This window comes from Carettochelys insculpta, chromosome 1, assembly GCF_033958435.1.
Source record: "Carettochelys insculpta isolate YL-2023 chromosome 1, ASM3395843v1, whole genome shotgun sequence".
In the NCBI taxonomy this organism is placed as follows: Eukaryota; Metazoa; Chordata; order Testudines; family Carettochelyidae; genus Carettochelys; species Carettochelys insculpta.
This window is the reverse complement of record NC_134137.1, coordinates 121,868,192-121,895,102: the sequence shown is the minus strand read 5'-3', so window position 1 is coordinate 121,895,102 and position 26,911 is coordinate 121,868,192. Positions and strand designations below refer to the sequence as shown.

The following is a 26,911-nucleotide window of genomic DNA, read 5'->3' as shown; positions in this document are numbered from 1 at the left end:
TCCTCTCTCACTGTTCAATGCTCTTGTGGCTGAGAGAGCAAGTGAGCAGATGCTTTTGTAACATGCTTCATTCTGCAGAGTCAGATATACTCTCGCTGACCTTTCCATGAGACTCAGAGACCCCATTTCGGCTGCGATCACAGACATACAATCAGGACATTTTTGAGATTACATTCCTATTTCTGTGTACTTGTAACTGCACAGCACCTGACTGGCCCTCTACGTTGTAATTCAGTGCAGTTCAATGAAGAAATGGTGGTTGAAGGAGGTAAAACACAGAGAAGAATTTGATCAACCTCTGAGGTGGTGCGTACTGTCTCAATGACAGTCTGCATGTGAAGGGCTCTATGGGGAGGCTTTCACTAACAGCACAGCTTGTCTCTACACATGGACGGTGCTGCAGTTTTCAGAACCAAGACACCAATTATCAAACAAGCAGACATGGATAGAAATTTGAAGGGACTGGGGATTAAGGCACAGACTATAGAAGAGAAGTAAATATGGCTTGTTTGTTGCACAGTGCCAATAAGCCTCGTAGGCAAAGGGATGGGACTTGCAAATAATTCAGGAGTTGTTTTCACCAGGAAAAGGATTTGTCTTACAAAGTGTAATAAGCGAATCTTGGTGAGCATGTTTTTAGCTGGCAGAAGCAGAGTCTCATCTTGCTTTATTATTGATTATTATTTACTATTATTGCTTTCTGTAGTTGAAAATGTGACTAGGTTCCACCTTAAATCAGATTTGACTGTTCTTCCCCTAAACAAATATCGTGGATTTCCACTGAAACAAGAATCTCTCACCACCTGAAAATTTCAAATGCGCACTCAGGATTTTTTAAAAAAGTTTAAGACAAGCTAGGGAAAATATTTAGATGAGATACGCCGTGAAGAGAGGTGGACCTCATTACTGGAGCATGTCTCTAACTGTTTTTGTTATTTTTTTTAATGTATATCTCGCCAAGATAACTCAGCCTAGCAAGACCAAACTCCGTTTTACACTTTTGCATTTTCTGCAAGTAGTGTCCTCCATATTTTGTGAGGGAGGGAATTCATTTCTGCATAGATTATGAAGTGTGTATCCATAGCATGCATGTGCTTTAGCTCTGTTTTCAGGTTTTACGTAGGATCCATCACAGCACTATTGAGAGAGTCTATGCTCTGATACCTGCTCTTCATCCCTCCAGGCCTTTTTCATTCTGCAGGAACTCCAAGTCTTCATAGATTTTACAAAATACACAAGAAAACTCACAAACCGCAGCAGTGCTGTGAAGGCACCCAACAGTTATGCAAATACACAGTTAGTGTAACACATAATCCATCAGAGTTTAAAGCTAGAAGGAATACTGGATCATGTAGCCCGACTTTCTATATATCACCCAGTTGCCTGTGTTGGAATCTAATAACTTGTATGAGATTAAAGCACTTTTCCAGAAAGCCATCCAATCTTGAGCTGAGGCCGACAAGAAACGAAGAATCCACCACTTCCATTGCCAATTTCTCCCAAGAGTTAAACTTCACCGGGGTTAAAAATATGCACCTAATTTTCAAATTGAATACTTCAGGCTTCAGCTTCCAGACACTGGTTCTTGCTATGACTTTTTCAGCTAGACTAATGAGCCCTTTAGGATTGGACATTTTAGTTCCCGTAACACTCTAATCAAGTCACCTCTCTGTTTTGTTTTTTGATTTTGATAAACCAAATGGAGAGGGACCTCTATGTCTCTGACTGTAAAGCAAACTCTTGTGCTCCCTGGACTTCCATACTGGGCACAAACAAATCTTACTTGTCAATTAGCAAAGCTATGAGGGGTCCCTTGAATGAAGGAATAAGGGCAAAGGCCTCTGCAGAGTGAAGAAACACTGGTATAAATATATACGTGTGGCATGCAGTCCCCAATCAATCCTGTGCTGTCAGCATCAATGCTATTTTTTCCCTAGATCTTAAGGTAGAGAGTCACAAACTCATGGTCCTTGAATCATCTCTGGCCTGTGCAGTTTCGCAGTCCAGACTGGGAGTCCCTGTGGCTGGAGAGACATGTTTATCCCTGTCCCCCTAAGCCCTGTCCCTTCCTGCCACACCCTCACCCACTCCTCCTGTTCTATAATGTTATATCACGTGAGCACTGTACGTCTGGCATTCTGTGTTGTAATAGAAATCAATACTTTTAAACATGTAGAAAACATCCAAAAATATTTAAATAAATGACATTTTATTATTCACAGTGCAATTTCTTAAACAATTAACTTTTAAATGCACAATTAATGGTGACCAATTTTTTAAATCACTTGACATTCTCATTTTTTGTCATTTATTACATTCCACTGATTCATTCATGCCATCTCCTTTTTACTAGGAGTTCAAATTGTCTTGCCTTTCAATTTCTTCTAATAGGAATAAATTTGTAATAGCCCTTCATTTTGTATTTGATAATTTGGGAGGTTGGGTGTCAAACACAGAGCCATTTTTTAACAATTAAATATACTTGTTTTATGTTGTGATACAGCTATACAACTAGTAATCATTTTCTAGCGATTATTTAGCATCATCTGCTGGCAAGAGTTAGGAACACACCAATTGCAAATAAAGGTAAAAATATATTTGTTTGAGATTTAAGGAGAAGTGACATCAAAGCAAAAGCATAACAATAAAAAGTAAAAAACCCGAATTTAAACCCACCCCAATGTACACTTCCTATTATAAATGGACAATGTAAAGGTAATTCAACAACTCCTATACAATGTTGAGCCATTTCAAATTATGATCAACCCTTCAAACACACCATTTTTGGTGCTCACTAAAGGCACGTGTAACTGTAGCCATTTAAAATCTTTGTAGCCATCTACATAAAATTATTTTCTATGAAATGTAAATATTTCGTAAATACTATAGTTTTAAATTAACAGAAACTACATTGCCCCCAGTTAGAATGTTATTGCATAATTGTCTACTTAGCTGAGAGACCCAATAAAAGATATTACCTCACTCACCTTATCTCTCATATCTTAAGACTGACACAGCTACAACTCACACAGAACACCCGCTATTCTAAGAGGCAATTTTTGCTGGTTCGACCAGTATTCCCTATTTGAACCACAGGCAATCTCTCTCTGATTGGTGTAACCAAATTTAGGCTATGCCTACATTGTGCACCTTACCATGGCATGGCTTCGCTGGCACAGCCCTGCCATTGTAATGAGCATAATGTAGCTACTCTTTGTTGCCAGGAGAGAGAACACTCTCGGCGGTAAAATAAAATGATCCCCAACAAGGGGTGGTAGCTTTGTTTCCAGGAGGAACAAAAGGAGAGGAGAAGGGATATGATAGGGGTCTGTAAAACCATGACTGGAAAAAAGCGAATAAGGAAAAGTTTTTTATTCACTCCCACAGCGTCAGACCGAGAGGTCGCCACATTACATTAATGGGGAGCAGGCTTAGAACTAACAAAAGGAAGTTTTTCTTCATGCAGCACACGGTAGACCTGTGGAACTCCTTGCTAGAGCATGTTGTGAAGACCAGGACTTTAACAAGGTTCAAGAAAGAACTAGATAAATTCATGGAGGTTGGGTCCATCAACATTTATTAGACAGGATGGGTAAGGAATGGTGTCCCTGGCCTCTATTTGTCAGAGGCTGGAAATGGACGACAGGAGAGGACAATCACTTTGGTGATTACCTGTTCTGTTCACTCCCTCTGGACATCTGGCATTGGCATCTGTCAGCAGTCAGGATACTGGGCTAGATGGACCTTTGGTCTGACTCAGTATGCCCATTCTTATAACTCTTCTAATGGAACCAGTCCCAGAGCAGGCTGTGGATCAGGATAAACAGTGAATTCTTGATCCCTACTCTGAAAGGTTGTTTGATCCTCAACTCCAGCTACTCCCCCATTCACAAGGAACAGCCCGCTACTGAGCCTGCAGAGAACCCAGTGGAGACAGAAGCTGCTACAGACCCCAGTAAGTGTATGACTTGAATTTAAATTGTGTTACTACTGTAATGGGAGGGGTTTCTACTGTAAGCAGCAGTGCAGAAATATTAGTCTCTGGCTACCAGCAATAGGCCGCTAATGGCAGACTGTATCACAGCGCCTAGGTGTCACATCCAGCTCCACACCAAGAGGTATTCAAAATAGCAACTCAGAATTTCAAATTCATAAACAGCTATAAAGTTTATTTCAACTGTTAAGCCAGATATTTGCTTGTTTTCCTTTCAGTAATAAGAAACGTGCCGCTCTGTAATCACTTGTCCTGGGTCTAAGGAGCCACAGTGAACAGTGTACGGAGCATGTGTTTTAGATGCAGTATTTTATTTCCAAATCTAATCCATTCAGAGATAGTCCATTGAGTCAGCAGGTCACAAAAATCATTTATCCAACACCTCCAAGGGGTGTAGTTTGTTTCGCAGAACTGTGCCAAGGGCAGGGTGGAGTTAAGTGGCAGATTTTGGCATGTTTGTGTGCAGCACTACTAGGATATGCCACATGTGAGCTAATACAGGATCACGTTAATTCCTTGGTGGAGTCAGACTCACTGCCAGCTGCTGGTAGCTACAAACTTCTCCTGAAGTAGCAACTCCAGGTAGTCAGTCACACTGCTGGGAAGGACATATTGTCCAGCCAGCCTCCATAGCTTACTAGTTCACTACACCACAGATTGCCAACTCTCTAGGATGTCCTGTCATTTGATGAAAACTCCAGGAATATGTCCAACCAAAACTGGAAACCCTACTTACAAACGTATTGTTCAGTCCCTGTACTTTTGCACACTTCAGCTGTATATGTGGCAGGTTTCACTCCAGTCACTTGCAATACATCTCCCTCTCGATATAGGACACCACCAGGACAGTTATGTCTTCCAAAACATGGAACGGCTGAAATGACTGAAAAGCCTTTTTCAGCCAGGGGGCCAGAAGCCCTCCTCCCCCGCCCCCCCCCCCCACCCACACCAATTAGGCGTGACATTTTTTGAGAAATGAAAGGTTATAATTTTAAATGTTTGTCTCTACATGTTTTGTCTCTGGGATTAAGAAGGCTGTGCCCAGGGGCAGCATGGGGCTTGCAGCAGCCCTTTCACAGGATGTGTTGGTTCACTTTAGAAGTGTTACATTTTATGTCCATGAGATTCTGCAGTAATTAATCCTGTGCTCCTCCACTGAGCTGGCTCAGCCTACATCCCTGTTTCTTGGCTTACTGCAGGCCCCTCAACCTCTATTGCCTGCTGTTCCTGGTCCAATGTGCCGTCACCGACCATTCCAAAGGGAGCATTTCCACGAAGAAGTTCTGGTCCGTGTTCTTGAGAGAGTCCATCAGCAGGTCCTGTGCCAGGAGCAGAGGGATGAATGACAGGTTGACTGCTGAGAGAGGCCAAGGCTCCTAGGATGGGGACAGGATTTCAGCAAGGGAGCAGCCATGTGCAAAGCAGCTCCTGGACTAGGAATGGTGGCTGAGGGAGGAGAACAGAACTCAGGAGAAAGCACTGTTTCAGCAACTCCTGTCCATAATGGTTATAAAGAGCATGGGCTCCTGCTGCCTCCCCCTCACCTTGGCACAATCACGCTGCAATGTACTTCCAGTCAAGCAGTAACTTGACATCTCCAGGTCAGAGTAGCTGATGCATTCAGGATGCATGAGCGGATGGGCAGAGCAACTAAATGTTGAGCAGCCTTCCCTCTTCAACCCCTTGTTAGTGGAAACCTCCCCTGCCCGCAAGAGAGGGGAAAGCACAGACGGAAGGGAAAGGAGAATGTGCAGCCAGAGGGTTAGTTACTGACTGTGTTTGGGGGAGGAGGGTGTAAAGGCAGCTGGCCTGCCACAGATTGGGTATTTAACTTCACACATTTATTTTAAAAAAGCAAATTACATTTGCAAGAATGTTTATTGTTATCGCAGCATGAGATCCCACACTCATGACTTAAATAAAGTTTAAACCACGCTCAGGTGCAATTAAGCCTTCATAAGCAAACAGTGTTCCTCTCTTAGCTCGGCACACCAATTGATGCTTCAGTACATTCCATCTGTACACTCATTCTGCCCCTCAACCCCCCAGACCAAATTCATAAGTTGTCCTGTCATTCAGACTTAGAGTGCATGGCACTCAAGCCCACGCCTGTCTCAACCACTGCCTCTCACCCCCAAATGATGCCCTTTTTCCTCGCCAGCACATTTGTGCACATACTATTGCTCCTCTCCTTCATTCAACCCATACAATAGCACACAATTTTCCACACTGAAAAAAAATGCAATAACCTAGATAATAAAATAGATAAATTATAAATCCAACTCACTTCAGTGTTTTTGAAATATACGTTGCCCCTGCAGTCAATATTGTTTATGTGATGGAACATTCAAATAAATATTTATCCTAAAACCACATCTCCAGTGCATTGCTGTCATTACTTTTTTATTGCTGTTGCTTGAACCATATGTCTTACTGTGATTTTCTTTAAAAAAGAAACCCATTGGATATGAATTTTCATGTTCATCTCCAGGGTAATTTTAAAATTATTCTTAAAAACACACACACTCCGTTCAGATACATTCAGTGAAAGGCCTGATCCTACATCCTTTGCTGTTAAGGGCAAAATTCACCAGATTCAGTGGCTGTAGGATCAGGCCCTAAATGACTGTCCAACAAAGTAACTATCAGTGCAAACATTGCCTCAGTACTACTTGTACTTTTCTGCAAGCAACTGTTGAGCATAGAGGAGAAAACAAATCTATAAATAACTGATTACAATGAGTCAGAATTTTATTTTAGTGTCATGTACAGCCTACCATAGTGCAGTGCTGTTGTACTCAGAGAAATCCTCTCCAGGGGACAGTTCAGGGCACACTCGGGGGGTCTCTGCAGCGGCCACCTCAACCATCGTATGGATGTGGTCCAGGGCAGCCCAAGGGATCCCACTGTAACTGCCAAGAGGTGGAACCAAACCTGGGCTTTCTAGAGCTAAGGCTGTAGAGGAGACTCAGTCTCTTTCTCTTTGTAAGTGGTCTGAAAGTCACCACATGGGACAGCGAGCCACCCCCAGTACATGTGTGGGTTACACTAGCAGTTTGCTCCACTCTGTCCTGAAACCCATCTTCCAGCCCGCTGCACTTGGCTTCTTCAGCTTCACTGATGCCTTGTCAGTGTGGGAGGGGACAACCCCTGCACCGCCCTATGCCAGGCCCCTCATAGTACCCTATCTCATACCATTCGTGGGGGGGTCGCTTCCAAGGCGGCGGCAGGGAAGTGGAGCAGAGGCAGGGTGGACACTGGGCCTGTGATGGGGGTGTGTCTTGGGCCCTGTACCTGTTAGGGGTGGGAGGTTGCCCCAGACCTCTTGTCCTTACAGGGACAGAACTGATTGTACTATACTCATTGTAAGCAATGCTATATTGTTGCAGTACAACTTATTTAATTTGCCTCATCTGCAATTCAGTCTGTATTAAAGAGCTGAAGTTTTAGAAAAAAATATTTTCAGGCAAAAAGAAACTGAAATAAAGGTACTTGGACTTCTAGTGCTTCCGACAATTAATAGCAATACTTGCTTGGAACTTAGTATTTTGATCTCTTCTGTTTAACGGTAGCCCTCAGTGAAATAGGGTTTTGATTTGGGTATGGAAAGTTTTATGTTTCACTAACAAAGTTTCCCACCATGGTCATTCTATATTACTTCAATTCAGAAGAGGTAAAGGTTGACCGGGGGAGGCGGGGACAACCTCTAGCGGCCAAGTTTCACATTGTAACTGGAGAAGGAGAATTCTAATCGCATTCCCTTCTTTTGACTAATACGTGTGGGAAGTGGAGAGAGGTCTCCCAGCAGAGCAGTTTCCCTTTGCATCACTGTGAGCTGGGCATCCCCTCCTCACTCCAGGCAGGAGTTATACCAGTGTGGGTGGGACTCCGTGGGTTAGCAACGTGCTGGTGGTAAAAATGTTATTGAGGAGCACGCTGCCTTTGTCCCCTCTCCCTGACAGGTGACTTCATGGCTTCCAGCCAGCCCATTGGCCAGGGTTGGGAATTGTGACCAAGACGAGCTGCAGAGGGTGGCCGTTGCAGACAGAGGCAAGGTGCCTGATGCAGTCATGGTTGCATCTCTCTGCTGACAGCAGCAGGGAGCCGCTTTGGGTAGCTGCCAGAGGTGAACCCCCTGCTACAAATCCCCACTGACTGTGATCCCCACTCACTGAGAAATTCAGTTCAGATACATTCAGTGGAAGGTCTGACCGTTCATCCACTGCTGTTAAGGCGGAGGTGGATGACGAGCAGCCCACAGGCTGGATTCTGTTCACCAGGGTTTGCCACTGGTGGGACATCAGACTCCTTATGTACCTGAGAACCCTCAGGTACAGCCACTTTCAGAGGCTGTGGTTTGCAGTTCCCAGTCAATGGAAGTGGTGGGAAGTGGGAGCTTGGCCCAGTCCACTTCCCGCAGCAACCATTGGCTGGGAATAGCTGTGCCCCTGGATGTGCAAGTAAATAAAGCATTTGGCAGCCCATTAGGTGCGAACCCTAGCAAGCGACAGCCGACTCATGGGCTGCTTATTACTTGCCCATGTTAAAGGCAAAACTCATTTAATTCAGTGGCTGTAGGATAAGGCCCTAAACCATCCAGTGGTATTGTGTTAGGTCAAACATTGTCACGTCTGTACTTTTCAACAAGCAAATGCTGAGTTTGGGGGTGGGGTGGGGGAATAAATCCATAAAGAACTTCGATTACTTAGCTAAAATTTTATTTCTGGAGTCAGTTATGGACTATTGTAGTGCAGTGCTATAGAATAAGTTACTTAATTTGTCTCATCTCCACTTCAGTTGGTATTAAACAGTTGAAGTTTTAGATTAAAATGTAGTTTTCAGGCAGAAAGAACTTGTAATAAAAGTACTTGGACTACTAATTCTTCCAGTGATTAACAGCAAGTCTTGCTTGAAACTTCGGGTATGTCTTACACTACCAGAGTTACATCTTGCGTGCCTAGGAGAGAAAAGCAAAATTCAACTATCTGGGGTTGGCAATCAAACCCAGTACTCCTTGCTATCGCGAGGTGTAAGGGAGGATAACGGGAGAAACTCTCCGGTTGACCTCCCTCTGTGTGGATGGCCCAGTAAGTCAATTGTAGGTAAGTCTATTCTAGCTATGCAATTGCTGTAGCTATAATTGAGTATCTGAAATCAACTTAACTCCCTAGCATAGACCAAGCCTCAATCTTTGATTTCCTCTGTTTAATTGTAGCCCTAAGTGAAATAGGATTTTGATTTACAGAAAATGTAGAATTAAGTACAGAACATTTTAAATTTCAGTAACAATAAAGTTTCCCATAATAATCATTCTACATTATTTCAGGTCAGAAGAATTAAGGGTTGACTTGTGTGTGGGAGGGAAAAAAAACTATAGCCGTGTCTACACGTGCACGCTACTTCGAAGTAGCAGCACTAACTTTGAAATAGCGCCCGTCACGGCTACATGCGTTGGGTGCTATTTCGATGTTAACATCGACGTTAGGCGGCGAGACGTCGAAGTCGCTAACCCCATGAGGGGATAGGAATAGCGCCCTACTTCGATGTTCAACGTCGAAGTAGGGACCGTGTAGTCGTTGCGCGTCCCGCAACATCGAAATTGCGGGGTCCTCCATGGCAGCCATCAGCTGCGGGGTTGAGAGACGCTCTCTCCAGCCCCTCAGCTCAATGGTGGCCACGTGGAGCGGCCCCTTAAAGGTCCCCTCCCCCTCCCTTTCCTGTGCAGGAAGCTGAGAGAACGTGCAGGCGGCAGCCCAGACACGCGGCCAGCCTGCACGCCTCACAGCCAGCACAGACAGCCACCCCAGCTGTGATGGCCACCCGGCAGCCCCCCCAACGCCCCCCCCCCAAGGGGAGCCAGGGCTCCCAGGCTGGCAGCCAGGCTGGGAAGCGGCAGCGGGGCCCCTGCTGGACGGAGGCCGAGCTTCGGGACCTGCTGGGGCTCTGGAGCGAGGAGGAGGTGCTCCAGGTAATGGGGAGCAAGAGGCAGAACGCAGATGCGTTTGCTCGGCTGGCCGAGGGCCTGGCTGCCCGGGGTCACCCTGCCCACACTCCGGACCATGTCCGGAGTACAGTGAAAGAGCTGCGGCAGGGTTACGCCCGGGCCCGGGATGCGGCTGGCCGATCTGGGGCCGCCCCCGTCACTTGCCCCTTTTACAGGGAGCTCAGGGACATCATGGGCCCCCGGCACACCTCCTCCCCTCCGGCCACTCTTGACACCTCGGCTGAGGAGCCCCAGCAGGCCCCGGAGCCGGAGTCCGCCCCAGAGGTAAGCCCCGCACCCCGGGGGCCCCCCCGGAGCCCACCCCCGGGGCACCGGAGCAGGAGGAGGAGGAGGGGGACTCCTCCTCTACTGACACCGGCCTGCACATCCTCCTGCCATCCCGGAGCAGCAGCCGGGCGTCCCCCGACTGTGGGAGTGGACCTACAGGTATGTACCCCCCCGGTGTACACCCCCGGGGTTGAGGGGTGGGGGTAATAGATATGTGGCTAGGGCCCTCCACATGCCCCGATGGCCATGTCCCTCACAGGAGTGCATCAGCCCCTGCACCCACCCCCCAGCACGACAGTGCCATGCCCCATCCCGGGGACAGGGGGGAGCGGAACCTCTAGGGTCCCCTGGGAGGAGGGGGTGGGACACCCCGCAGCAGCAGCAGCAGCAGCAGCAGCAGCAGCATGTGATAGAGTTGGGGGAGTGCAAATGCGAGACTCAGGCTAAGTATGAGCAACAAGCTGAATAGCTCCCAGGGGCAAAGGATGATCCTGGGGCTACAACTGGCAGGTTACACCTCTGCCCTGAACAAAGAGGAGGGAGGAGCCGAGCTGGCTTTGAATCGGGGGGGCCGCAGGTAGAGGCTAGGGGAAGGGAGAGCTGGAAGGCAGCCAGCCTGAGGAGGGGGAAAGCTACACCCCAGAGGGGCACCCCTTGGGGTCTTCTCCCCAGGACGGGTTGGAAAGACTGTCTCTGACTGCTGTACTGTCACTTCTGGGAGAAACTGGGCATCTGTGGCCTAAGAAACCTCTCCTGTCAGACCCTGCTGAGTGAAGTGAGAGTCACTCCCGCCGGGGGACGGGGTGCAGTGCAGGGGGACCCGTGAACCCCATCACAGCAGCATCTCCCGGGGACGGGGATGGGGAACCTGCAGCACAGGGGTGGTGGGACAAGGGCCACGGCTCGGGGCCCACACTAACGCCTGTCTCCACTCTTCTTCCTCCCCTCCTGTGTTCCGCAGCTGCACCATTGGAAGGACCGGAGAGCGCCAGTGAGGCTTCAGTGGTCCCGGAATCCCCTTCGGGGCCATCGCTCCAGGCCAACCCCTCGGTGAAGGACCGACCGGCCCCAAGGCGGGCAAGACGGTGGACCCAGCACCACCACCCGACGGCGACGGACCCCCAGCTGCTGGCCATCCATCGTCGGCAGCTGGAGGTCTCGGAGCAGCGCCTGCGGGTGGAGAAATGCCGCCTCCACCTCCAGGAGCGGGCGCTGGCCTGGTGCCAAGAGGCATGGGGGGCCTACATGGACACGTTCAACCGCCTAGTGGACTATCTGGCCCCCGATGCCACACTGGCCACCGCTGCGCCCGCCCTGAGTGCTCCACCCGCCGCGCCACCCGCTGCTCCGCTCGTCGCCGCGCCGTCCGCCGTCGCCCCGCCACCGAGGGCCGGACCGCCGAGGGAGACCTGGGGCCAGCTGAGACTCGCCGGACATATCTTCCGGTCCACCCGGCCCCCAGCCAGCCCCGGACAGGGCTGCAGCCAAGGCAGGGCTCCCGGCCGCCCACCCCCAGTGTCGGACTACAGAGGCGTGGGGCCCGGGACGTGCCCCCCCCGTTGTATATAGTTTGGACTTATATATTTGTGCCCCCCGTTTGCCCCGTCCCCCCCCCATGTAAATAGTTCTCCCCTTCCTTGCAATCCCTGGGTTTTTTTTGTAAATATATGCATACTTTTTTATTTTTCACTTATAATAGTTAGAAGTTCTTGGATATAGTTTGGTATTAATTAAAACAACAGTTCAAAGAAAACCAGTTTGATTTTACAAACAAGTGTCTGCTTTTATTTGTCCAGGAAAAGTGTGTGTGGGGGGGGTGTGCTGTTGGGTGCTCCGTGGTGTGGGCATAGGGGCAGGGAGTGTTGTGGAGGAAGGGAGGGGGCACAGTGGGGGGCCTGGCAGAGTTCACCCCACGGCCTCATCGAAGTGGGCCCGCAGGGCCTCCCGGGCCCGGGTCCCTTCAGGGTCCACCTGGCGACTGGGGGGCAGCGGGTGGCTGCACGTCGGCCCTGCCGGCCTCCACAGCCCAGCCCTGAAAAAAGGCCTCCCCCTTGCTCTCCACCAGATTGTGTAGGGCGCTGCACGCACCCACAAGCTGGTGGATGCTGGTGGGGCCCGCATCCAGGCGGGTGAGGAGACATCTCCAGCGCCCTTTGAGGCAGCCAAATGAGCGCTCCACCACCTAGCGCGCGTGGTTCAGGCACTGGGTGAAGCGCTCCTGGCTGGCAGAGAGATGGCCCGTGTACGGGTGTGTTGTATTTCTTTTTAGTGACAGGTCCCAGAGGTGCGATACCGCGAAGGATGAATGACAAAGACGAACATAGACAGCAGGGGGCCAACAGTTCTATAGTCTGAAGGCCCTGAGTTTATTATTCTCACAGCTTTTATAACCAAGTGAGAGCACATTATTATGAGAAAACCAGTCAGCTACAATCAGCTACAATAACTGGCTCAGCACTTCTATCTCTAAAAAAGCCACATCAACCCTCCCAGTCCTTGAACATGAACTCTCAAAAACACCAAATCAAAACAACACAGCTCCCGGCGGCTTGCATACACGAGAGCAGGTGTTCCGTCTAGATGCCAAGAGCCCAGCCAGGCCTGGGAAACATGTAGGAGGGAGAAGGCAAAACTCCTTCACGGGTGCATGAGCCAGGGCCGGAGGGGGTATGCTGCATCGGTGATGACGCAGAGGGGCATGGTGGTGTCCCCCACAGGGATCTCCCGCTGGGGGATGTAGGTCCCCGCCTTCAGCCGGCAGCACAGGCCCGAGTTCCGGAAAACCCGGGCGGCGTGGGTGCTGCCAGGCCAGCCCACATAAACGTCCTGGAAACAGCCCTGGCTGTCCACCAAGGCCTGGAGGACCACTGAGTGGTAGCCCCTGCGGTTTATGTAGCGTCCTGCACTGTGTTGCGGGGCGCGGATGGGGATGAGAGTCCCATCCAGAGCCCCGAAGCAATTGGGGAAGCCCAGCGTGGCAAAGCCCGCGATGGTGGCATCTGGGTCCCCCAGCCTCACGAGCCTGTGCAGGAGCAGGGCGCGCACGACCTGCAGGGGAAGCACATGGGAGAGCACCAATGAGGGGTAAGCAGGGTGTGCGTGGCCCTGCCCTGCCCGGGCCCCCCTGCCCTGCCAGGGCTGCCTCCCCCCCGCCCCGTGGGTCCTCTTATCTCCATGAGGACAGCCCCGACGGTGGCCTTGCCGACGCCAAACTGCTGGCCCACGGATCGGTAGCTGTCTGGAGTGGCCAGCTTCCAGACAGCGATGCCGACCCATTTCTCCACTGGGAGGGCACACTGCATGGCGGTGTCCTGGTGCCTGAGTGCGGGGGTGAGCCACTGGCACAGCTCCATAAATGTCTGCCGGCTCATCCTAAAGTTCCTGAGCCAGCGGTCGTCGTCCCACTCCTCAAGCACCAGCTGCTCCCACCAGTTGGTGCTGGTGGGGTAGCTCCACAGGCGGCGGCGTGTGAGGCGGGGAGGGGGGTCGGGGTGCTGCAGGGTTGTGGGGGTGAGTCCTGCTCCCCTGCGGGCCTGCTCAGCTGCCTCCCGCATGGCATGGAGCAGGGCGAGCCCTGCTCCTGCAGGGGCGGCTGGGTGGACCTCTGGCTGCTGCTGCTGCTGCTGGGGGTCCATGACTGCGTCGCCCGAGGTCTGCGTGCCTATGGCTCTTCAGACCGTGTGCTGTGCAGGCTGCGTGTGTCTGGGAGGGGCCCTTTAAGGGACCGGCTAGCTGTTGCCCCGGAAGCGCTAGTGCGCCCTGTGACTGTGTCTGCAGCTATGCCTGGCACTCCTATTTCGATGTGTGCTACTTTGGCATGTAGACGTTCCCTCGCAGCGCCTATTTCGATGTGGTGCTGCGCAACGTCGATGTTGAACATCGACGTTGCCAGCCCTGGAGGACGTGTAGACGTTATTCATCGAAATAGCCTATTTCGATGTCGCCACATCGAAATAGGCTACTTCGATGTAGGGTTCACGTGTAGACGTAGCTTATAGCAGCCAAGTTTTCACTTTTAAAACTGGAGACAAAAACAATTACATTGCCTTCTTTGAATAACGTATGTGGGAAGTGAAAGAGGGGGGCTCTCCCTTCCAATCACTGTGACCAAGTACCCCTCCCATCCCTAGGCAGAGATTATTGCAGGGTGAGTGGGAATCTCCTCTGCATCCTGACCAGGGCATCCCCTCCTTAGGGCAGGCTCTGGCTGTGGGCCGAGGTCTGCTGTGAGCAGAGGTAATGAAAAAACAGTTACTTACTTCCGTAATTGGTGTTCTTTGAGATGTGTTGTTCATGTCCATTTCAATGGACGTGGGTGCACATGGCTTTTCCCCTGGCTGGTAGCTGTCAGATTGGAGCAGCACCCGCTGGAGTGACATCAATATAATGCCCAATATAGGCACTACCGGCCCCGCCCTCCCACTCAATTCCTTCTTGCTGGCTACTCCGACAATGGGGAAAGGTGTGAGGGTTTGGGAATGGACATGAACAACACATCTTCTACAATACCAGTTCCAGAAGTAACTGTCTTTTGTTCTTTGAGTGATTGTTCATGTGTATTCCAATTTAGGTGAATGCAAGCTGACATTAGGAAGTGGGGCAAAGCCCCAGAATGATTGCAGGATAACCCTACCCACTGCAGCTTCCTCCCTACTGTGCTGAGTGATAGTGTAAAGGGCTGAAAAGGTATGACTGGAAGACCAGGAGCAGCCCTACAGATTTCCTGAATGGGGACATGGGCTAGGAATGCCATGGAAGAGGCATGCATCCTTGTAGAGTGAGCCCTGGTGTGAGGAGGGGGAACCCCTGTAAAAGCTTGTAGCACTCCTTAATACAAGCCAGTATCCAGAACGAAATCCTCTGGGATGAAATTGGGATACCCTTCATCCTGTCCACTGCAGCCACAAAGAGCTGCTGCAACTTTCTGAATGCCTTGGTCCTGTCTATGTAAAAAGCCAAAGCACTACGTATATCTAGGATAGGTAAACTTTACTCCCTTGGAGGGGAGCATGAGGCTTAGGATAAAACACAGGTAATGAAATATCTTGGTTGACATGGAAAGAGGAGACCACCTTTGATAAGAAACCTGGATGGGTCTCAGTCTAATCTCGTCCTTGTGGAATACGGTATAGGGTGGGTCCACCATAAGAGCCCTCAGCTCAGACACCCTTCTGGCCGAAAAAATGGCCACCAAAAAGGCTGTTTTGTAGCTTAAAAAGAGCAGGGAGCAGGAAGCAAGGGGTTTGAAAGGGAGCCCCACGAGCTTAGCCAAAACCAAACCGAGGTTTCAGGAGAGTAAGGGGTCCCACACCAGTGGTCAAACTCTCTTCATGCCTTTCCTAAATTTCCTGGCCACAGGGTTCAAGAACACCAATGAAAGGCCTGGACCAGGATGAAAAGCGGAAATAGCCAGCAGGTGTACTTTAACAAAGGACAGAGACAGCCCCACCTGACTTTGGTGCCACACATACTCCAGAATCGAGGGCATTGTGGCCTGCAAGGGGGATAATCCATTCTGGGACACCCAAAGCACAAACCTTTTCCACTTCACCAAGTAAGCGGCCCTTGTGGAAGGTTTTCTACTATTTAAAAGCACGTACCTTACTGGGTCTGAGCAGGCAAGTTCCATAGCACTCAGCCATGAAGCTTCCATGCTGTGAGGCGAAGGGACATGAGGTTAGGGCACTGGAGCCACCCATCTTCCGACATCAACAGGTCTGAGTCTAAGGGGAGTGTTATCGGGTTGCACACCCACAGGTCCTGCAGAACTGAGTACAATGCTGCCTGGCACACGCAGGAACCACCAAGATTACCGAGGCTGGGTCCCCTTGAATTTTGAAGACCCTGTGAACGAAGGGAACCAGAGAGAACACATACAGCAGAACGCCTGTCCAGGGCATGTAAAATTCATCTGCTTAGGATCTGGGACTCCAGTTACGGTAAGAACAAAATGTTTGGCACTTCGCACTGAGGTGCATGGCAAACAGGTCTGCTTGGGGATAGCCCCAAACGTGGAAAACTGATTGCACCATGTCCAGGTGAACGGACCACTCAGGGTTCATGAAAGACGTGCTGAAGTGGTCTGCTATGGTATTGTGGTAAGTAATGGGCCTGCAGGAGAATTCTGTGTTGAATGCAAAACTCCCACAGCCTGAGGGACTCGTGACATAGGGGAGAGAAGCGTGCTCCCCTTGGTCTGTTAATATAATACATTGCTGTCATGTTGTCTGTACTCACTGACACACAATGCCCCACTAGGTTCTCCCAAAACACTTTGCATGCCAACCTGATCACCCTGAGCTCCCTCACACTGCTATAAAACGTGAGGTCTGAAGTGCCCCAGAGCCTGAGACTGGCACTCCCCCAGATGTGCACCCCCAGCTTAAATCTAACACTTGGGTTACCAGATATAGAGAAGGTTGGGGAGTCCTGAATGGTACCTCTGCACACATAGTCCAAGTGTCCAGCCACCAATGCAAGGTCTGCAACACCTGCTGCGGCAATGTCATTAATTTGTCTATATTGTCCCTCACAGGTTGGTATACCAAAGTGAGTCACAACTGGAGGGGACATAGATGAAGTCTGGTGTGTTGCACCATGAACGTACAAGCTGCCATATGTCCCAGGAGCTTCATGCAACACCTGTCTGTCATGGTGGGGAACTTGATCAAGTTGTTTATGATGTTGGCCATAGCCTGAAACCTTCTTTCCGACAGGGAGTCCCTGGTGAGCACCAAGCCTAGGAGAGCCCCCACAAACTCTATTCTTTGAGTCGGGGCAAGCTTCTATTTATCCTCGTTCACCAAGAGTCCAAGACTGTCAAAGGTTTGGTGAATGAATCTTGTGTTGATGGACCTGGGTCTGTGAGCTCCCTGTGACTGACCAGTCACATATGGGAACAACTGGACACCATGCCTGAAGAGGAAGGCTGCGACCACTGCCATGCACTTGGTGAAAACCCTTGGAACTGTCAACAGGCTGAACAGAAGGACTGTGAACTGACATTGTTCCTTGTTCACCACAATCTTTAGGACCTTCCTGTGAGGAAGACAGATTGCAATGTGGAACTACGCAGCTTATAAGTTGAGAGAGAAGCAAACCATATCTGTGGGACAAGGCAGGAGCTGCAGCACATGCAACAACATCCCGTGCAGGACAGGGAACCAGTGCTGACATGCCTGGGCTGGCACTATCAGTATGAGCTTGGCTCCATCCCTGTTGACTTTCTCTAACATTCTGGGAATTAGCACTGTTGGGGGAAACGTGCAGAGTAGCGGACACCTCCAATTGATCAAAAATGCATTGCCCTGGGAGTTCGGCCTCAAACCCGCTCTGGAGCAATATCGTTTGCATTGGCTATTCAGATGGGTAGCAAATAAGTCTATGACTGGGACTCCCCATTGCTGGAACACAGGGATAAGAATGTCATGGCAGATCTCCGATTCATGGTCTGGTGCAAAGCATCTGTTCAAGGCATCTGCTTCCATAGGGCAGGTGGAAGGGGATATGGGAGGAGGGGGAAAGGGGCAGAAAATAGTAAGAAAGGGCATGGAGCAGGGAAGGGGATAGACTGGGGCAGAGGAGGAGCTAGGAGAACGTTGTGGGGGGAGGTGGCGGAAGCAGAAGCCCTTCACACAGTGTCCCCGCAGCAGTTGGTGCTCCCCTTAAGCCTGTCTCCTCCCAATATGGGCAGCTCTCCTTCACTGGGTATCCCTGCCACAGGTGCACCTTCCAGCACCCCTTCCAATACCCCTCCAGCCCCTCTTCCCTCTTTTCCCTGGCAATGTCCACTATTTGGGAATTTGAAATATGGTGACCCCAGGGGTTGCTCTGTTCTCACAGCCTTGGGTTTCAGAGCTGGCTGGAGTGAGTCCACCTTGACAGCAGCCTTCTGCCCCCAGCACTTGAGCTGGGCACCAGGGTTGCCTGGCTGAGCTTAGAGCCTGGGTTTTGTGACTGCAACCCTGACAGCCACAGGGCTGGGATAGGGCAGCCCAAGGAAGCAAGGGTTGATTCTGATCTGTGAGTGGAGAGCATGGGGAGAGTGACCTGCCTGCAATGGCAGGTCCCTGGGCTGTGAACAGGGTGTGACCAGGTTGCTGAGAGTCAGATGCCCAAGGGCCATGAGTGTTGCAGAGAGTGGGGAGCAACTCCTGGTAGCCAGGATCCATGGTCAGGGACTGGCTCCTGAGGGTATCACCAGACAGCACTGAGGTCCTACAGTGAAGAGGCAAGAACATGTCAGAGACATATCTCAGAGCTGTGCCACTCACCCTACCCGCAGAGTACCTAACTGTGCAGAGAGTGCCTGGCCTGAAAAGCAGGGCATGGAATGCTGCCCTGTAAGAGTAATGTGAAACCTTACCCTGTGTGTCTAATACCAACACCCAAAAAATTAGAATTTAAATCAATTTAGACATATTTCAGCAAGTACATTTTATTTCAGTGATGAACATTGTAATTTTTGAAATAAAATATTAATACAAGTCATCTTTGAAGAATCTATAGACTACTGCAGATAACCAGTTATTGGAACTTATATTTTAAAAGAATTGTTTTAAATGTTCTTTAACCAAACAAGTACTGAAATTTAGCCATTTGTTTTAGTTGTACGACAGAATTTTAATATCACAAAGCTACAGTTACTTACAAGAAAAAAAAAGATTCTTCAACCTAGTCTGTAAGTGTAACTTTATGTAATAAAGAAATACAAACACAGTAAGGCTCCAATTTTGGAAATACTTATACCTGTTTAACTTCTGCATGCAAGTAGCCTCATTGAAACTAATGGGATTATTCATGTTTGTAACGTTATTCAAGTTTGTCTTTAGTAACACAGTTTATTTTATTTTAAAAATACCCAGCTTCTGAACCAGGGAATACACGTAAAGAGTCAGAAAATTCAAAAGATAAAACTAGATTAGACCATATTTTAAAAGACTGGGTCTTAAATTAGTTATGTCAGCTACAAGTATATTAGTATGCAACACAGCAACTTTGAAGACCATGATGCATTTTCACTAGAAAGCTTAGATCACAAAATCAAGACGTTTCTATAAAAAACAAACCACTGAAAGAAAAAAATAATAAATGCTTACTTTAATACTTTTCAAAATATTTCAGCGGTTACATTAAATGTTGTTTAGTAAGTTAATATAAGGTTATAATTTATACATATGTGTGTGTGTGTGTATATATTCACTGCATACGTCTGTATTACAGCGTTCATAGTATGAATGAAAACTGTTTATGACACGACACAGAGATTTTCTTTGGTACAATGTCCTGAAGTGTATGTGACTTAGCCATATGCAAGTAAAGTATAAAGGCATATCATCTCAGCTGCTTAATAAAAATGTCCATTAAATTATATTAAAACAACAGTAACTAACAATACTGTATGCATACTGACCATATACTTTTCTCCTGACCTTCCAGTATCCAAATTCTAGTTTGGTAAGAAACACAGAAGGAAAAGAAAAAGGAATGAAGAAAAAAGCACAGAAGAAAAGCACAGAAAACCACAGCTTACTTGTATAATTTTTAATATTTGGTTGCCACAATCCTCTGTATTACATAAAGCTGGAAATGAAAGAAAAAAATCATTAGTATACATTCGTAAACACAGAGAAAATGGAAAACTCATAACAGTGCAAAACAAAAAGGCAGGTAGCCGTGTTAGTCTGTATCATCACAAAAAAAACAAAACAACTGTCTTCTAGCACTTTAAAGACTAACAAAATATTAGGTGATGAACTTTCATGGGACAGACCCACTTCCCCAGATCTGGAAATTCTCGTAAAAGTAAACTGTTTACTTTTAACAAAACTTTCAGATCTAAAGAAGTGGGTCTGTCCCACGAAAGTTCATCACCTAATAAATTATTTTGTTAGTCTTCAAAGTGCTACAAGACAGCTTTTTTGTTTTGTGAAAATACAAAACTAACACAGCTAACTGTAACAATTCATAATGGTACAGTCAGCAGCCTAGTTTAATAAATTCATTTTAATGTACAATTATTACAGAAGACGACATCAGGGGAAAGAAAGCTGCATTGCTTAAAAGACGCAATTCTGACAAGGTGAAGTAGAAATAGAATACTGACATACACATAGAAAAAGGCAAGCACGATCTTGCTCCAACAGCCATGGGAATACATGTGCCCATGTCATCTTTTAAATTTATGTATAAAATTGGTCAGTGACATACAGCTGCATATCAGATCAAAACCGAACTTTCAATTTCAGTAAGACTGACAAAAACAAAGCTAACAGTTATTTAAAGTTAAATTGTAATCCACCAAAAATAATTTGCTTTGTTCTTGTCACACTTAAAGTTAAAACATACCTTGTGTGTATCAATTTTCTTTGTGAAAACACATTTGTTTTAATGAGTTATTGGGGAGGTCTGCCTTTTTTTAAAGTATACTCCTAACCCAACAACTTCTTCAAGTTTTCACAAGACACATATCAATTAGCTCCAAAAGGGAAAAACATGGGCCAGATTCAACATACACTACAATTGTATGATCATGTTACAATCTCCTGAAAATACTTGTTTGTGATGTGTGATGATACAATCACAACTATGGCAGAATAACTGGTTCCTCGGTGGAGAGGAGGTATTGGATGATTGCAATTGACCCAGACAATGATTACGGGTTAGTACTGGCAAAGATCCACATTGGTGTCACTCTTTACTAGAAAATAACATAGGATAAGATAGTGATAACATGAAGAATAAAAGAAATGTAAGGAAAAAGTAACAATAATGATTAATTCTACATATTCTACAACTTTTGAAACCAACACATACCCATAACCCAAAAAACTCGACAATTGCCTCCAATTGCTATTTCTGGAAACCTCTGTGTGTGATTCTGTCCCTTTCTAACTTCTCCCTCTCACTCTGCTCCTGCATGTTCACAATTTCATCATCTCTGACATCAAAGCACAGCAGTTCAAGCCGAAAACCTGGATCTCTTATCGAAAAAAAGAACTCTCATAGAATATACAGCAGCTCCTCAGATCAGTCAAAATAGCTAAATTATTTAAGCCAATGACTCAAGCATGATTATTCATACTGTAATTCTCATTGTATGCAACATCATATTTATATTGTGTATTAAAATGACTGACATTTGGTTATGACTAAACTTTTTAAAATGTGATGATTTTTTAATTATGTAGACAGACTGTTAGTATGAGCACTTACTTTTTACGGTCCTTGTCTTTTTTCAAACTGACACTGGGTGTAGATGCAAACGCCTGTGACTGAAGTAACTCAGTAGCAGTCTTCCTTTTATTGAATGCAATCATATCATCTTCTAGGAGTTTTCTTTTTTCCTCCAGCTTCATCCTCTCTTCTTGATGAAGTCGCTTAAGATGTTCAAATTTAGCCTGTAGCTGTTAACCAAAATACAAAAATTGCATTTCCACATAGTGACACAAGGTGGTAGCCTTCCCATAGGAAAATGCGCATTAATACTCAGGCAACATCTACACTTACTGGGAATGCAGACGGCTGCTACACAATTTTAGGTTCACCAATTGTGTACCTAAAATTGATTTTGCAGACATCAACATTGGTCCCTGTCTTCACTGCAGAATGTCGATGGGAGTGCTCCTCCTGCCAACATTCCTTAATCCTTGCAGCTCACAAGGAGTTCTGGGGTCAATACCGACCCCCGAAATGCACTGTTTTATGCATGCATGAAACAGCACCCCAGAAGACCAAACCTAAGAGTTTGATCTTCCCTGGTAAGTGTAGATGTATGTAAACTATAGGGTGTGTCTACACTAGGAACTAACTTTGACGTTAACTTCGAAGTTAGGCACCACTTTGAAATAGCCAGCAGAGAGTCTACACACATTTTCCCTAACTTTGAAGTAGGGAGCCCAACTTCTAAGTCCTTACTGCATTCTCGGGAATGGAGTAGTGCCCTACTTCAAAGTAACTTTGAAGTCGGGTGTGTACAGACGCTCAACTTGGAAGTTATTTTTGTAGTGTAGACACAGCCACAGTATCAGAGAGGTTGCCGTGTTAGTCTGTATCCGCAGAAATGAGAAGTCCTATGGCACTTGCCCATGAAAGCTTATGCTCCAAAATATCTGTTAGTCCAGAAGGTGCCACAGGACTTCTCATTGTTTTTGTATAAGATATAGTGATAAACTGCATTTTATTTTTGCAGATTTCTTACATCTGAGCTCTTAAAAGTACATTCCTTCATAAATCAAATATAGGGGCACCAAAATCCCCTTAAAACCTTAAAAGACACTTTCAGAGTACAATCACTTATGTGCATTTACATTTACCAAAATGCTTAAACAATCTTTTTACAAACAACTTTTTAAAATGGCAGTTAGGATTCCATGTATTAAAAACAGGGCTGTCAAGAGATTAAAAAAAATAATCATGATTAATCGAACTGTTAAACAATAATAAGAATACTATTTGTTTAAATATTTCTGGAATAATTCAATAAATTCTTCTACACAATCAGTATATTTGTGTCCTATTCAAAACAGCTCTCTTATCTCAGCCCCAGCTGCAGGCAGCACAGGGCTGGAGGAGAGTAGACCCTGCCATGGGTAGTGCAGAGTTCATGGGGGGCTCAGCTCCACATTGCAGGTAGCACAGGTCTCAGGGCTGCAGGTCATCCCCCAGACTTGGGGGAGGGGTCAGACCCTGGGTTGGGGTTGTGGAGATAGGCCCCACCATGGGCAGTGCAAAATTCAGGACGGGGAACTCAGCCCCAGAATCAGATGTCAGTGGGAGGGTTAGTCCCAGCCCCAGGAGGCAAAGAGAGCGTGGCTTGGCTGAACCCTGCAAGGTGGGGAGGAGAAAGGAATGGCTTGGGCAAGCCACCCAGGCTGTTTTATTTTAAAAAATAGGGTCACTTGGGAGGAGAAAGGGATGGTTTTCATCAGGGTCTTTACTTTGCTTCTCCCTGGGATTGGGACAGTTTTCCATGTGCTCTCTGATGGTAATCTGCCTTACTGTGCCTTACCAGGGAGTCTGCAGAGCAGCTCAAGCAGGTTTCCCACTGCGACTAATACGTTAAGTTTTTTAATGCATTAATTCTGTCCTGTGTTAATCGCAGGCATTAACACATGTTAACTGACAGCCCTAACTAAACATTAATAGAAACACACATGGGTCAGCAATTCTTTTCCACATGGCATTAGCTAGTTATTCTTTTGGTCTGTGCAGTTACAGATCCAAGTGAACCACTGCATGCTTAAAATTCTATTAAAGCTGTTCATACGGACTGCCACACTTGGAGACTAACAAGTAGGCAGCAATATTTAGAAGCAATTCCAAGACTCCTGTCCTAAATTGGGTAGAATTCAAGTATAGAGAGTAATGCTTCACTAAGAGCTCCAAGTACCAACTTTGCATATAAAAGAGATATGATAGGTGAGGTAATACCTTTTACTAGACCAACTTCTGTTAATGGAAGGTACAAGCCTCTGAGTTACACAAAACTCTCCTTCAAGTCTGGGGAAGGAAGAAGAGTGTCTGATAGTTTGTCTACACTTGCAGAATTGAAACTGTGCTGTTGAAGCAATCAGTGAAGATGCTACCTACACCAACAGGATAGCTTTCCTCCTGGCATAGGTTACTTCACCTCCCGTAGAGGTGGAGCTTCATCAGAAGGTCGACAAGTGTAACTGTCACAAGGGGAGTTCTGTCAGTAGTTTGAGGGGTTTTTTTTTCTTTCCTGTATTGAAGAAAGTTCTTGGAACATATTTTGATGGCCCTTTCAGAGCATGATCTACATCTCTGCTGTGATGCCCTTGATTAGTGAAGGCAATTTTAAGTATGTTTAGATGTGTAACCTTCTCTTTGGAGCAAACTCTGGGGTGTTTGAGTGACTGGCTGTAAATAGTGCACTTTTGTGTATCTGGAGTAGTTGCTGGATCTGTGGAGGTATGTGTAGTGATCTGTAGGTTGTAGATGTTTGTAAAGTTCCATTGTTTAAGCTAATTATGTTATCCAGGAAGTTGATGCGAGAGAGTCTGATGGACAGCTGGTGGTTGTTAAAGTTCTTATGAAAACCTGTGAGGAAGTTTAGAACTTTTGTCCAAAGGATGAAACTATTACAATGTACCATGAGTATATCATTATTTTCATGATGCATTTTCCAGAAATTATACCTTGAAGTGACCCATGAAGAAGCTGGCACACTAGTGCCAATGACTTTTCCCTTCCAGAACAACAAACACAAAACCTGAAGACACATTCCATTGTTGTAAGGATCAATATCTCCCCACACCTGTCACAAGAGGTGTGTGTTCTATGCACGCTTATTTACAATATCTGGTACGTAGTATCCAGTGCATCAAATGACCCAACAATCACTATGCCTTCAGAAGATCTACACATAAAAATGATAAAAGACAAAAACACCATAGCACTGGGGGTGAATACTTTTCATGAAGTGATCAGTTCATATATCCGATCTTTCAATATTTGTCCTCACAGCAAACCTGAAGAACACTTTCAAAAGGAGACAACAGGACCATAATCTTTGCTGCAGGAATTGTCAGGGAGGTTGGTTTTATGGCTATCCTTAACTGCTCATTTTGAACCCTTTAAGATAACAATAACCCCTAACTATCAGCTTCATTTCAAGTGACCAGCTTCAACATGAGTTTCCCCTTTGGCTTAACAACAGCTGTCCCAACTTGTATGTAGCTCAGGCTACAGCTACACTATCACAGAAGATTGACAGGCTCAGGGTCGTTCTTCCAGCATTTGATTTTGCACGTGCATGAAATTATACTCTCAGAGGTCAAAGGTGACCCCTGTGCTCCTCACAAGAGGCAAGGAATAAGGAAGATCGAAGAGAAAAATGCTCACGTCAACCTTCGCCTGTGTGGACAAATATGAAAGTTGACTGCAGGTAAGTCGATTTTAGCTATGCAATTGGCATTACTAAAACTGAGTATCTCCAGTCAACTTGTATGTCTAGTGTAGACATTGCCTCAGACACACTGCTTCCTTCCTTAGACTTGAAGAATGCCTTGTATAGCCTTGCTTGTACTTCTCACAGAAGAAACTGGTCCAATAAAATATCTCATCTACACGGTCTCTCTCTTATCCTTGATACCAATATGGCTACAACATTGCAAGCTATCTTGCATACAACAGAGAAGCAAACTACAAAGGCATATGGTAGAGGCTGCCTCATTCAAACCTGAATGTGCCCTGAAAACCAAAGGTTGCTGAACACTATGAATTATTCATATCCTGATCTGCGCTTGGGCAATCTTACGCAGGGAAGGCATTTATGTGCCTAATATTCTTCTCACACATTACACGTAAAGTAGGGCAACTTGTGGATTAGTTTGATCCTATTTAGAAAATAAAATTAAGATCCTTTTGACATTCGAAGTAGTGTATGGAGCTGGATTCCCTTTAAATACACTTAACTACAAGGAAAAATACAAGGTTAATGACCTGAGACAGAAACCAGAAACCACTTTAAGACAGAATTTGGGGTAAACATGTAGGACCATTTTATGAAATGGTAAATAAGGAAGGTGAGGGAAAGAGAATTATTTTGCCAGCACTGCTTGATGATAATCTGGTGTAGAATCTGGCTGGGATGATGGGTGAGGATACTATTGTCCACTCCATTAAAACACTAGATGCCTCTCTTGATAGCATAACACCAAAGGTCACAACACTAGACAAAAATGCTTCAATGTCTGGATTGAGCATTAACAAGGGAAAGACCAAGACAATGAGGATAAACCAGTCCAAAAACAATACCATTACGCTGGGAGGGGAAAACATGGAAGATGTGGAGCAGTTTACCTATATGGGGAGTATTATGGGTGGAGATGGAAGAAAAGATAAGGATATCAGTGCCAGGATAGGGAATGCAACAGCTGCATTTATGACTCTTCATCCCATACGGAGCTCACAAATATCTGCGAAGACAAAACTGTGGATCTTTAAACACAAATGTGAACAGTGTGCTCTTACGTGGGTGTGAGACCTGGCATACTGAAAAGCATTCAGATCACAAGCTACAGACATTCATAAACAGAAGCCTGAGGTATATCCTTCACATCAAATGGCAAGACCTTCTCACCACTGAGGAGCTTTGGAACAAAGCAGGACAAGAACCACTTGATGTTCAAATCAAGAGAAGGAAGTGGGGATGGCTAGGCCACACTCTCAGAAAACCATCATCCAGTATAGTCTTCCAAGCTCTCAAATGGAACCTGCGAAGAAAATGCTAAAGACGACCTCAGACAATGTGGAGAAGATCTACTGAGACTGAAGGACAACAAGTGGGGTACTCCTGGAGTCAGCTAGAAGTTTTGTCCCGAGACAGAGTGAGGTGGAGGAGACTTGTAGATGACCTATGCTCCACGCGGAGTGCAAAGGTTTCAATCAAGAAAGTCAAGCCAAGCTTGATGGTAGACAATTCTCGGAGAAATCTGTTGCGCTAACAAATGCCTCTGATCTCAAGAGATCCATCTATTCAGGAAGCAGGATGGGCTCCCTTTCCTCCACTCAAGTGTCATGAGTTGGAGGGGCAAGGGACCAGTCAGCAACTGGCAGGGCCAGAGTTCCTGGATGTCCAGGGAACTAGTAGCGCGAGGGCGTCTGGTGGCCACAGAAGAGGT

The 26,911-nt window shown here is 46.7% G+C and overlaps 1 protein-coding gene across 2 annotated transcripts in view; it reads right to left on the bottom strand.

The window, feature by feature from the left end:
* Window positions 1–18,668: 18,668 nt before the first annotated feature.
* SEPTIN10 (septin 10) overlaps window positions 18,669–26,911 on the bottom strand; it is a 54,467-nt gene continuing 46,224 nt past the window's right edge. The window contains exons 9-10 of one of the 2 annotated variants that reach the window (XM_074990966.1): window positions 21,480–21,670; window positions 18,669–19,847 (exon numbers count right to left, since the gene is read on the bottom strand). In XM_074990966.1, coding sequence (XP_074847067.1) covers window positions 19,838–19,847; window positions 21,480–21,670 — 201 coding nt within the window. In that variant the 3' untranslated portion in view covers window positions 18,669–19,837. Of the gene's footprint in view, window positions 19,848–20,165; window positions 21,247–21,479; window positions 21,671–26,911 lie in introns of those variants that run through there. The other variant, XM_074990976.1, reaches the window with a different exon arrangement.